The following is a 14603-nucleotide window of genomic DNA, read 5'->3' as shown; positions in this document are numbered from 1 at the left end:
CAATATTATAGTATTATAGTCAATATCATTATGCAATATTTTAAGAATTTAAAACTACAGTTTTTCTAAACAAGATTTTGATTGGAAAATAATTTTCCAATTGATTTGGAAAATTATTGTTCTCTGGCGAGAACAAGTTTTGTTTTGCTCTGCTCTGTTTTACAAGTCTTGCTCTGTGTATTGGAGCATTATCATGCACCTCCTTCATTTGAACCTTTAGGTGCACATGATTCTCCAGAATATTTGGTAGTCCTTGGCACAGTAAAAAATGTCAAGATATCGCAGCCTAAACCCAATGATCCATCCTGGACTTCACTCTGCACAGCAACAGTCTAGGTGTGAAGCTTCTTTGGGGCTTCTCCACACCGTTACTCCCAACAAGATAAAAGATAAAGGTGGCTCATCAGAGAACAATACGTTTCAGATTGTCCACAGCCCAGGATTTGCATTGTTGGTAGTGAAACTGACATCTGGCATTAGCACAAGTGACCAAAGGTGTGGCTATAGCAGCCTGACCACGAATATTGACTCTGTGGAGCTCCTGACGAACAGTTTTGGTGGAAACAGGAGAGGTGGACATTTTTATTCTGCTGGGCAGCTGTGATGGTGTTTATTTTTTATTTTTTATACAATCCGTGTTGGTACCTTGACACGTCTTTCAGAAAGCTTCCTTTTGTGTCGACAGTTAAACCCGTTGGATGCAGTTCGTTCTATGTGGTGGTATGCCGACATTACCCTGGATACCATAGCTCTCAATATAGACTTGCTGTCCTGAACACAGATGAACCAGCGAGACATGCAACAATTTATCCTATTTTGAACTCTGATATGTCTGTTTTCATGTTGTGTGGATTGCAATGTTTTATGTACAGCTGTACTATTGCTCTGCTAAATCAACCTTTGCACACTCAGCTCTAACTGGAATGTAAAATCAGTGACTATTGGCCACCAGACCGCACATAGCCATGAAACCTCCAACACATACTGGTCAGTGTTTCCGTTTCATTGTCCAACCCCTGCAGGTTTAGTGCTCAGTCTTTTCACCCTTTGGTTTCACGATATTCCCTGAAAGCCCCCCTCTATTATTATAACACCATTGACAGGCAACATCCTCATCTGCCTGAAGCAATCACATCTATCTGAGCTTGAGTGGCTCATACATACTGAGTTCTTGTTAGGGGTATAGTATCAAATGCTATCACTTTCAAAGCCATACGGTCATTATCTGTGACAGAGAAATTATAAAGTGGCCAGAATAGTTGGTAGTTATCCAAAGAAAACTGTGATGCTTAAATTATTTCAAAATCAGGATGCTATATTTACAGTCTATTCTTCATCTTTTAATTTGCACATGCATGCGTGCGTACGTGTGCGTAAATTTGCCCTAAATTGATGAATTGCGAATAATTTTTTTATTTCAGCAACAGTGGTGTAAGCAAAAAGTGGATGATGGGTGGGACTAATCGTGTGGGTGGGCCGCCGGAATAATTCGCATGACCCCTTACTTTGGAAAAGAAAATTCCCCAAATCCTATTGAAACATATAGCAACACCGCTAAAAGTAGGCTTGTCCTCATAGGTTGGACCTTTTATTGCCTATTGTCTTTTAATATAGTCTACTTCTACATGTTGAGCAGGGAACCCTGCCGAAAAAGGCATTTATTTTACCCTCCAGAATGCAATTTTTACCAGCCCCCCCCCAAAAAAACAAAAAAACAAAAAAAAAAACGAAAGGGCTTGTTTTGGGCTAGTTTTGAGTTGCAATTGGACTGGTTTTGTTGTGAAAACCTGGCAACCCTGGCTACTAGGGTAGCAGAAGCAAAATACTAAGCTCTGTGCGATCAAGTGTGAGCGGCTGCATCGTGAAGAAGAAAAAAAATTGAAACCAGAAACAAAGCAGGAGATAGATCCAACCCAAGTCCTGATAACTACGAAGATAAATCACAATGTCTGAGTCCTGTTTTAACAACTTGCCATACCGTACATGTGGCTTATTTACGAAAACCACTTGCTCACAAATATTACATGTAAATGCCATGCCACATCGGGCCAGACTAAAAACCTTCCCATAGCTCACCTTGTATAGCAGCTGATGTCTGTTCTAAACAAATCGGGGATGGCTGGGTTTTGAATTAAAGATGTTGATAATAGCATCATATTAGGCTAGTTCACTTTCAAATGGCAAAAGTGTTATGGCATCCTGCCATCTTTGTCTAGATGCGTTTTTTTCTTCTTAAATGTGTTATAAATAGCAGTTTTGCCATGTTTTAAAGGGATACTTCACCGCTTTTTCCTATTAAACTATGTAATTCCCTTAACTAAGATGATTTGATACATACCTCTCTCGTCTCAGTGCGTACACTTAATCTCTCTGACGCGCGGTGACCTTTTGATAGCATTTAGCTTAGCCCACTAAGCCCAGTTCATTCACTATAGTACCAAACAGAGATCAAGTTAGAAGCGACCAAACACCTCCACGTTTTCCCTATTTAAATACAGTTACACAAATAGTTAAACGACCAAGTATGGTGACATAAAATAAAACGTGGTGCTTTTCTAAGCGGGTTTAAAAGGATAACTATGTATGGCAGAATAGCACTTCTGAGAGTACTTCGACTCGGCGCAGTAAAAAGTCACAGCTGAGACATGATGAAATAAATCTCCCCCTCTCTTTTCCGTCAATAGGAGGAGAGGATTTTTCAAGCGGGACTTTTTACTGTGCCTCTCTCAGAAGTACTCTCAGAAGTGCTATTCCGCCATACATTATAGTTCTCCTTTTTTACTTCGCTTAGAAAAGTGCCACGTTTTATTTTGTGTCACCATACTTGATCGTTCAACTATTTGTGTTACTGTATTTAAATAGGGGAAACGTGGAGGTGTTTGGTACTTCTAACTTGATTTGTTTTGGACCATAGTGAATGAACTGGGCTTAGTGGGCTAAGCTAAATGCTATCAGATCGTCACAGCGCGTCAGAGAGATTAAGAGCACGCACTGAGATGAGAAAGGTATATTAAGTCGTTTTAGTTAAGGGAATATCACAGTTTATTATAAAAAGGCGGTGGAGTATCCCTTTAATAACAAAAAAGACGCTGCTACTTGGAAATCGAATCTGGATATTGCGAAGAAACATTACTACTGCGTGACTTAACTGAAGAGAAATTAGCATATTCTTTTATTAATATTAGAATAGAGTATAATGCATGACAAAATAAATCACATTTAACATAATTATTGAAGAATTGTTAAACGTTAGAAAATAGTCTTATTAATATTCCCTGGATCTGACAGGAGGATGAGCAAGCTTTCAATCTGCCCACCCACAGCTAGTGCACACAGCAATGAAGCATTCCCTGACCGTGAACACTGAACAGCAACAGAAGTTACATTATTACGCCATTAGATGGCAGCAAAGACTGTCTTAATGAGCGAGTCACTCAGTAACGAAAAGAGACTTTTACATTGAAAAGACTAAAACTTCTGAACATGGAACAAGAACAACCATAGACTCTAAAAAAGTATGCAACTGACAAATGCTTTGACTTTGTCAGTCTTAGCATGGAAAATCCCTTGACATTACATATCGCAGCGCACATTCAAACTGATTTTTTTTTTTACAAATTATGAACATATCGTCCTAGAGGAAATGCATGCTGTATCTAAATGCAGGTAATAAACTCGATCTTTCTTTCTCACATTACATAATTCAGTAAGCTTTTATGGACAATATCAATGAGAGCAAACATGTGACATTAGATTGCTATGGGTGCTGTGTAGTGATACACAGAACCATTGAGTGAAGCGGACATGTTTTATTGTGAATAAAACACAGCCATTGACCAATCAGAATCAAGGACTGGAACATATGTTCCACATTATATTAATGAGAATTGGAGGTTACATGTGTTTAATAGTTATGAAATGCTACAGTGTGTTTTTAAACATCATGCTAGCGTTACTTGTCATTTTTGAGTGAAATATGACCTGGGCATGTTAGATGTGAAATTGCCTGGATTGGTAAAGCAGATACAAAATGGAGCCTATTAAGTGTTGACATATCAAGTATAATGAAATATAGTCATTGCACAATTTGCAACATTATATTTATAGCATATCATTTTTCTGTCACAGGCGCACACGCATATTTTACATTTAATGGTTTAATCATGTGATTGTGGTTAATTGTTAAGCCTGACAGCTGTTGCAAATGGCCTCAATTTCAACATGAATAAACTAAATGCACTGCTGAATACATGATGTGGTTTGCCCATTCTATGTATTTTAAAATGTCTGTTTTATTACAAGGAATTATATTATTAAAATCTTTCAAATAAATGGCCACATTAAAACACGTTCGGACCCACAGGCGGTTCCTCAGATAACTGCTAGCCGGCAAGGCACTACATCAGTTGTGTGGACCAACCAATGCTGTTATTCACACTTCCCCTCGCTCACGCATGGTGGCTTCAACCAATGCCTCTGTACTTCGCCTCGAGAGCAGAAGACGGGGCATATCCAGCCATCACAATGAATTTCATGACGGCTAGTTTCTAGATTATGCCACAAATCTGTCCAAACACAACGATCAAAAAAGACTTAATTTGACAAGGTTCTGATATTTATTTAATACTTAATCTAAACATACATTTGAATATGTAGTCTGCAAATATCTGTGGTACTGCAAAGAGGCAAGAGAATCCGTTGACATCGAAATCCTGCTGATCAACAAGATTTGGTGTCGCGTCGACAAACATCTCAGAGAAACAGCCCCCGGAATAACATAGAACTGTTTAGCTACAGACAACAACATGAAATCGTTAACTTTAGATGCGATGGCATTTATCAAACGCTATGAAGATTGCGAAACATTAATTCAAACGTGTCATTTTAGGATCTCAGTGACATCGGACCTGCAGTTTAGTTCTTGTTTTACCACATTCAGTTTTGGTGATCAAAAAAGTACGGCAGCATGGTTACAGACCGTGACAATATTAGAGACCCTGTATTAATAATGAGCCACCGAGTGCTCATTTTAAGATACTGTGTGATATTTATGTTCTCTCCTGGCTGACCCTTTCTAAAGAGTAAGTCACAAAATAATCCTTGTGTCAAAAAAGAAATCAAAACACATAAAAATAAGTTAACAGGTTGACAAGAATATAAATGTACAGTATATACAATCACGTACGATGAAAATATATCAACGCTTTAGTGTTCTAAAGGTTTCAATTTGCCCGCTTAAGAGCTATAGATCATCAAATCAAAGTTGCAGGAACAGAAAAATAAAGGCGAAAGATGCTGACCGCAGCAGCGGGAAAATAATCAAAACGTAATAAGGCTATCCTCACGATATCCCAGCTGTTAAAGCGGAGCAGACCCAAAGAGCAGCCGTCTTGAAAAGATAATATATCAACAGCACTAAACATGACAGGCACCCATACTTTACCTTCAAAATGAAACAAAATAAATAAAAATATATTCATATATGTGTAGATATGCTTATAAAATGAAACACTGAAAATCATTTCTCAAACACAGTGCCGCCACCTCGAAGGCAACATTCTGCTTTCGCCACCACTTTTTAGGAAACATTTTTTTTTTATCTTTGTAGAATAATTCTGTACACTATATACTGTACCAGTAAACAAAATGTAAAAGTTTGTTTTTAAATATTTTTTACTTTTTATGTATACCCAGTGTATTGAAAAAAGTGTTGCAGGCACTTAAAGTCCATCTCCGACGTGTTGGTGTTTTTACAGTGGAGCGCCGACGCGGGAAAAGGGCTTGTTTGGTTATTCCTGGATTGTGTTGGATTCTGGTGAGAAACGGTGCACCAGTCTCAGCCAAGGATGTCCAAGTAGACAGGCGTGGCTTTTCCCAGAGCGTAAAGGACTTTCTGAATGTCTTTGATGTTCAGTCGTTGTTGCGGCTCTCTTTGCCAGCAGCCTAACATGAGGTCGTACACCTCCTTAGGACACAGGCGAGGCCTGTCTAGAACCCGACCTTGGGTAATGCATTCAATGACCTGCAAAGAAAAGAGAGATGGAAATGAGAAAATGTGTGGAATTGCTATTTATTTATGCTATTTCTCATACAGATTCAAATATAAGTAATGTTGCACACACTATCCCGACCAGCCCGATACAGCAAAATTGGATGAAGCGAGGTGAGATTTTTTTAGACTGTTTGTACCATTCCCGTAATTCACTCACAATAAACTCCCAATAGAGCTGTGTTAAGCCAGGTTCACACTGTTTATCCACGACTTGGCAATTTTCAGCCAAAATCCAATGTCTTTGATCGCTGGTTTGATGTTTGCTGACAGCCAATTAATGACCATTGCCATCAACTTTAACCTCTGATGAAATTCTGCCAGTGTCAGAAGTCCTGCAGTGCGGCTTCTTTTACAATAAAAGTCAAATAAAAAAAACAACAGGAGCAAGGAATGTGATGATTGCTCCACACACACACCCGTCTTCGTTCAAAGAATGTGGAAACTCCGTTTATTGTATCAAAAATACAATAAATATATCATGAAATAGTAAAACCATTTTATGTTTTAATATTTAAAATGTAATTTATTCCGGTAATGCAAAGCTGAATTTTCAGCATCATTACTCCAGTCTTCAGTGCCACATGATCCGTCAGAAATCATTTTAATACGATGATTTGATGCTCATTAAACATTTGGGATTATTATCAATGTTGAAAAGAGTTGTGCTGCTTAAAAATGTTGTGGAAACATGGATTTTTTTCAAGATTCTTTGATGAATAGAAAATGGAACATTATTATTGTTTACTGTATTTTTAAAATCAATTTAGTGCATTCTTGCTAAAATAAAGTATTATTATTTTCAAGCTATTGTCAGGCCCAGTGCAAAAGGTGGTGACAATTTTACGGGCCCCTGACCTTAACTGGGGATCCGCAATTTCAACCAAGGGCCCTCTCCCCACACACACTTGTATAATTATTTTTCACCATATTTGTCATGTCAGTGCTTGTCTTGTCAATGCACTATTGGACACAATAGTCTTTAAATACAATACTGCTTTATACTTTTTGGAACAGCTCTTGTGTCTGGGGTGCTCTTATGATGTCTCAGTACTGTCTATGTAGATGGCTCACAAGGTTTTCAAACAGAACTGTTTGTGTGGCGAGATGTGAGCTGCTGATCTGATCTCTGACAGCATGACACCCTATAGAGATCACGCTCACATTCTAAAATAGTCATTTTCACACTGACATTCTAAAAATGGCTCCTTTTCACTTTGTGAACATTTACCTCATTATTGGATAACTGAAACCATGGCTGTTTCCCGTAGGTGAAGATCTCCCACATAATGACTCCAAAGCTCCATACATCACTCTCTGTGGAGAACTTCCTGTACATGATGCTCTCCGGAGGCATCCAGCGTATGGGCAGCATGGTGTGACCTCCCACCTAGAAGAAAGATTACACATCAAGCATGGCTCACAAACATCATACGTGGTATGAATGGCATTTTCCTTTCTAATTAAACAGATGAACAGTTTAGCCTCCTAGTTTAGCTCTAACTAGTTAGGAAATGCTCTTTGGATGAACTAAAACAAGATACACATGCAACGTCACAATAACGCATTAAAGAATGACCTAGTTAAATATAAATTCAATATTTTAAGGTTGAGATAGATGCATGTTCTGCTTTTGCAGACCCTAATAGATAAATACACTTGCTGTTAAATGCGTAATCAGTGTTCTCTGGGAGATCATGTGCTTTAATGTTTTTAGAGGCCGACTTTGAAAAAAAAAAAAAAAAACGGCATTGCATTTATTTTCTATAAAAATTTAAAAACTGTTTCAGTGTTGTAATTTGTCCCAACAAGTTTAGATGATTTGTTATTTATTACCGGATGCTGTGCATAGTTTCAGTAAGTTCAGTAAGTGTGCACTGTTGAGCAGGAGAGAGACCTACTCTTTTACTACTACTATTTGTGTGTGTGTGCGTGTGTGTGTGCGTGTGTGTGTGCGTGTGTGTGCGTGTGTGTGTGTGTGTGTGTGTGTGTGTGTGTGTGTGTGTGTTAGATGCAGTGCAATACACTCCCTATTGAGGAGGGCATGATAGAGCACATACACCAACTTTACAAGAATGAAAATTAAATAAACACTATCATTCAAAAGTTTGGGATCAGTAACATATGAAAGTAATACTTTTAATTAACAAGGATTGCTCAAACGTTTATTTTTTACATCATTACAGAAATTTCTTTTTTTGAAACTTTCTTTTCAAGTATTCTGAAATGTCACTGTTTTCAACAATATTGACACAGGACACAGAACATCTGTTTCAGCTCTACATGAGTAAAATTGGTTCTGACTTTATATCCTGCAATTGCGTGTTATAAAGTCAGAATTGCGAGATATAACAATTGCGACTTTATATCACACAATTCTGACATTATAATTTGCATCTGCGACTTTATATCACGCGATTCTGAGAAAAAAGTCAGAATTGCGAGATGTACATTTGCAATTGCGAGAAAAAAAGTCAGAATTGTATGATGAAATGCAATTACCTTTTTCATTTTTTGATTCTATGGCAGAAACAAGCTTCCATAATTTTGTTGATTTCAAATATCAACAGTGTTTCTCAGAAATCGCTTACTGCACCTTTAACCCCCTTAGACCAGCTCCCTAGTGGTGAGAACTCCAAAATAGGCGACTACACACAATATACAAATTTAGGGCAAACATTCTTCTGTCAGTTCCCAATCATATTTCTACTCCATTTGGGTTTTGAACACTGATATTGCTGCATTTAGACGTGACAATATTTGTAAAAAATATAGACCAAATAAAAAATATTTTTGCGACCTAATTTGATAGGTTTTAGAGCAAAGCTTCATCTCTATAAGTTCCATTTTATTTCGCACATTAAAAATATAAAATATGGGAAAAATTTAAGCTAAATTTGCACTCGATTTTTACATATGTAAGACCCCAAAATATTTGTAATCAAGGTGGGTTTTGCAGAGCATTAAATATATATATTTACATACGGTATGCTTCCATGCTTCTGGTATTGGTAAGATATTTAAAAAATATATATTTGAAAAAAGTATCTTATTATTATTGCTATTATCGAAGTTGAAAACAAACAGTTTCCAGGCCTTCCCTCCCTCTAACACCTCTCCAGAACTGGAATGTTTTTCTAATATTAACACATGTAAAAGCTTACACATGATGGTAACCCTGATAATCATCTGCTTGGTAATACCTCAGCCATCTCTCTTCCTACAGTCTTTCTATCTCCTCCCTCATTATGAACGTATATATACGCCCCTAATGCTAATTGGCTACAAGAGTATTGCGGTGCTCCAAAAATCAGTCAGATCCACTTTCTTTTTTCTCCTATTTACACAGCAAACTATGTACAAACTCAATATTTTTTTTCTGAACATACATCTATCACAAATGCCTTTTTTGGGTTTTTCAAAAGGTGCAGTAAGCGAAATCAACTCCCTTAATACTACTATTTAATCACTAATTAATGATTCATTAATTAACTACGACTCATTAATACTACTATTGCTAGACTAATTGGGACTAGTCACAGAACTTGTCCTATTGTTCTCCTCATTTGTAAGTTGCTTTGAATGACTAAATGTAAATGTAAATTGCTTACTTTTACTGCAGCCATAGTTGACAGACCATCTGAGAGGTCCTTAATGAAAGCAACAGACAGAAAGTTTCTCTTATGTAACAGAATAAGACTTAAAAACAATACATTGCAGCTTATTGTTTATCCTGACCCACTCTGTAAAAAGTTTTGATGTGAGAATGTAACAAATAAACGGAACAAATCCTTAGTATTATTAAAGCAAATAATATATTGATATCATTAGCTTTAATAATGATCTCATGTCCTTGTTTAAGCCCTCTGCTTGTTGAGCCAAATTGACTAAACAATAATGCATTAATTGTGCACGCACTCAGCTTCGATTAAAATGGCTTACTCTCAAATCTATTTCTTCTTCACGTCAATTCCACTACATTCATCATGTTGTGCGGGCATGAAATGCCTGTGAAGAAGACTGCTGGGTATTGCTGGAGCCCTTCCAGCCCAGCGTGGAATTCTCTTTGTAATTACTATTCCCTCTGTTGTGTGCCGTTACATTGATCTTACTTCCGGCTGGCAGAGAACAGGCTAATGAATGTCTACCGCCACATTAGAAATTAGCCAAGCAGGTTCCTGTGACTACTGTCCACTGCATATAGTCAATATCTCATCGGAATCCTCGCAGCCTGTGCTCTGTAAATGTCCGAGTCCCTTTATTTGTATTTTGTTGCTCTTATTGCAAGTGCTAGTCAGGAGAGGAATGCGAAATGATGGGGTGAACAGGAAGTTCTTAATGCGGCAACTCAACCTGCTAATTCAAGAGGGTAATCAACCGAAAAAGGGTCTTCAACTAGAGTTACTCGGCAACAAGACATAATAGCATCACATTATGAATTGTGTACACACAGAAAAATAGGGTGTCAAAATTGAACCTTTAGGGGTACAACAGCTTGTCGCTGGGGCAGTACCCTTAAAAGGACAACTTTGTATATTTTTTACTCTTAAAAGGTGCATATTAGTACCTTTGAGTACAAATGAGTACCTTAAGGTGCTACTATGAATCTTTTTCTGGTAAAAATGGTACAAAGATATCCTTTTAAGGGTACTGCCCCAGCGACAAGCTGTTGTACCCCTAAAGGTTCAATTTTGACACTCTATTTTTCTGTGTGTAGTGACATTTCAAAATGCAAAGACATACAAAATCAAACTTTTTTACTATATCTGGGTGTGGTTGTGTGTGTCCAAAAGATAACAGACAGGCTATATATACTGTATAAAGAATGTGCTGTTACAGATATCCAGTGCCTTATCACAGTAATCATTACTCTACTTCTTATTTGAAGGGTTAGTTCACCCAAAAATGAAAATTATTTCATTAATTACTCACCCTTATGTCATTAAACACCCGTAACACCTTCGTTCATCTTCGGAACACAAATGAAGATATTTTTGTTGAAAGCTGATGGCTGAGAAAGGCTTCAGAAAGGCCTCCATTGGCATTCAGTACATTTCCACTGACCCACTCACATGACACATAAAAGGCACTAAAGACTTCGTTACAAAGTCCATCTCACTACAGTGGCTGTACAATAATTTAACAATGCAACGAAAATAGTTATTGTGTGCACAAAAATCAAAATAACGACTTTATCCACCAAGTTTTGAGGTGAACTTGACGCATGCGCGAGAATATGACGCAGCTCCGCCGTTCGAATACATGACCCGGAAGAGGAGGAGCGCTGCTATCGCGTGAGTTCCAGGTGAGTTCACGTCAGAGACCTACACGGAAGACAATAACTTGGCGGATAAAGTCATAATTTTTATTTTTTTGAGCATAAAAACTATTCTCGTCGTTTCATTAAATTATTGTACAGCCACTGTAGTGAGATGGACTTTGTAACGACGTCTTTAGTGCCTTTTATGTGTCTTGTGAGTGGGCCAGTTGAAATGTACTGAATCCCAATGGAGGCGTTTTTGAAGCCTTTCTCAGCCATCAGCTTTCAACAAAAATATCTTCATTTGTGTTCTGAAGATGAACGAAGGTGTTACAGGTGTCCAACGACATGAGGGTGAGTAATTAATGAAATAATTTTCATTTTTGGGTGAACTAACCCTTTAAGCTCTGACATGTTCTCTTGTAGGAAAATTCGGCAAACTAGTGATGTAGTGAAGTAAAAAGTATTAGACAGCGCCTTCTCATATTAGTAAGTGTGCACTCGCATCCATTAACATTTACTTGTGTGTGCTTATATAAGTATCATAAAAATAATATGATGCACGCTATTAACATTTTAAAATGTCACATTTAAAGAAATCTAGTGTTTGATCATGTCTTAATATGTATTCAAATGCAAAACCTAAAATAAGTAAGCAGTTATGATCTGCAATACTTTTGAGCAACTAGACTAGATAGGCCTACATGCATATTTATTCAAGAACCATACAGGCACCTAGTGAGTAATGGCATTACACATGAAAATTATTATTTTTCCAGCCACAATAGGATTCTAATTTGACTTTTTGCATTGGAATTTTCTATTTTAACCTTAATAACAACACTAATTGTAATATAAATAATACAACTATTAGAAGAAAAATATTGTAAGTGGTCATTAATGGACAATAATTATTGCACAAATAGTATTTAGTACCAAATATCTCCTCAAAATATTCAAACATATTATTAAACTAAAATATAGAACATTTATTTAATTGAAAAATAGTTAAGGTGTATGGTCAGATCTGACCACCTATGAGTATGAGTGTGAACAATTAGTAAGGAATACCTGAGGGCTAAATACAAGAAAATCTATATGAACCAGGGATTTGAACTGTGTTTGGCTAGTTGTGAACTTTGAATTGGAACAGTACAGGGAAAGCGACTGATGGCGTTTCACAAGAACACAAGAACAGACAAGAACGCAGAGAAAAGGCCCCTGTGTTTCCTCAGTTCATTGCTATTGTGTGTTTGTGTGTAGTCACTGAGTATCTGAGTTTATTCTTGTATTAAATATCTTTGGATTGGATCTTTTGACTCAACTTTGTCTTTTAACTCCTTAAATTGTGACATTATTAGAGTTACTGGATTTATTTGTGTGTTTGTTAATTGCTAATTTAAACTAGCTGAGTAACAGTGATCTCAAAAGACTTAAAGGAGACATGCACAAGTCCTGGCCCTTAAATAATGTAAATTAGGATACTTTCAAATCCCTCATTAAGGCGAGCTACTAAAATGTATTTATGGAATCATTCAAAACATAATCCACTGTATATCATCTTGGGCTTTGTGGTTGAGACTAGAGCAATTAGCCTGGGATCGTGAAAATTGATAGGAAATAAGGGTTTGAAAGTGGAAAAAAGAAGAATCTCTCTGCTGATATTGTCACCATATTTCCATTCAGTCAGCATGGTATGGGTTTCAGGAAGAAGGCATCATGTTTTCCTTTATTTTGGTAGTTTGTAAACTGGATTACTGGCTAGTCAGTGGCTCAGTGGTAGAGGGCTAGATTGGATTATGGGTATGAAGAGCAAAGCAGCATGGTGGAGAATGGATTACAGCCCTGCTAGAGCTAGTCTCTGGGCATTTACACTTTTATACTTAGCAAGAGGGAAAGCAGATTCATGCATCCATGACCGAAAAATTCCTCTTACCATTTAAAACACTAGGCCGAATTTCATATCATATGAAGTACATATCACTTGTTTATAGTGTGTAATAAGCTATTTGTGGTGAAGAAAACCCAAGATGACATCTAAGACAATCGGCAGCTTATGGGATCGAGCCTGTGCTGTCATTTTCCATGACAACCATCAGCGGCTCTGAACAGAGTTATCAAAAACATCTCATGCAAAAAGATATTCGGCAAGCTGTTAGGTGACAGGATGTCGATGTGCCACTTATAACATCTTGACGAAGGCAGTGGAATTGGTCACTGATGAAAGTACCTCAATCTCTCTGGTAGTCATGCTCCATTCCTGTGGCCAGACGCTCGGACCCCAGAGGACAACAAACGTCAATATGACTCGCCATGAGTGGATTGCGTGCTTGGCAGGATCCGCTATTTATAATCACTTGACACAGTGAACGTGTCCAATGCGGTAATAATTTCGTAATCGCTCTGCTTTGTCAATATTGCAGACTGTGTGTAAGTGCGCGTATGTGTGGCTGATAAAGATGTTTCTGGCCTCTTTGAGAACTTTAGCTTACGACTGGCTTGAATAATACATAGACTCTCTCCGCAATCCAGTCTCTCTGATATTTTGTTGTCCTTGCATTTAAGATCTAATAGATGGCTATTGTTATTCCAAGAATTATCTTTATTCATTTGTGCTATTTATTGATGGGCATTGTAAATGGCGCATACATTTATCAAAAAATTAACATATTGAGTTCAGGCGCCAGTTGCATAAACATAGCCTTTATGTTAAGACTATGTCTTAAGATCTAGGAATACCGTCTTTTCAAGATCAAATTAGACCAATCTACGTTTTTATGTAACTGACTCAAAAAGTTATGAACAGTCTTAAAGAGATAAATGTGATGACTAACATGTAAGACTAGTCTTAGGGGTTTAAGCAACTGGCCCTCTCTAAACAGCATTTTATCATAACTAATCCATCAATTGGAAAAAAAACACCCTAAAATGATGGGCATAGTCTGGCATTTACAATTAAAGTCATCCCCTGGTTTCACAGACAATGCTTTAGTCCCAGACTAAAATGCATGTTTGAGCCGTTTTAACTGAAAAGCAACTTCTGTCACGTCTATTAAGTCAAGAACAAAATAGAAATTAAATTATATGTTTTGGTGGTATGGCTCTGTTCAGGGAGTCATCTGACCTTTCATGAGCACCATGAAATAGCAGAGAGTCAGAGGACAGCAGCAGCATTAGGGAACGCTTGCACAGTTTAGGGCTGTGAGAGCTGAACTATTCCCCCTATGAACAGAGCAGCAACGATGACAAAGTAAAATGCCACGGTATACACGACATGGAGGAGCTGGGGAGGTG

General features: G+C 37.5%; 1 protein-coding gene across 2 annotated transcripts in view; it reads right to left on the bottom strand.

Annotated features, from left to right (window-relative positions):
* Positions 1-4597: 4597 nt before the first annotated feature.
* Positions 4598-14603, bottom strand: part of ntrk3b (neurotrophic tyrosine kinase, receptor, type 3b) — a 181479-nt gene continuing 171473 nt past the window's right edge. Inside the window, exons 16-18 of one of the 2 annotated variants that reach the window (XM_067445178.1) lie at positions 9661-9699; positions 7281-7439; positions 4598-6022 (exon numbers count right to left, since the gene is read on the bottom strand). In XM_067445178.1, the coding sequence (XP_067301279.1) occupies positions 5837-6022; positions 7281-7439; positions 9661-9699 (384 nt within the window). In that variant the 3' untranslated portion in view covers positions 4598-5836. The remainder of the gene's footprint in view (positions 6023-7280; positions 7440-9660; positions 9700-14603) is intronic. The other variant, XM_067445179.1, reaches the window with a different exon arrangement.

This window comes from Pseudorasbora parva, chromosome 1, assembly GCF_024679245.1.
Source record: "Pseudorasbora parva isolate DD20220531a chromosome 1, ASM2467924v1, whole genome shotgun sequence".
NCBI lineage: Eukaryota > Metazoa > Chordata > Actinopteri > Cypriniformes > Gobionidae > Pseudorasbora > Pseudorasbora parva.
This window is presented reverse-complemented; position numbering and strand designations above follow the sequence as displayed.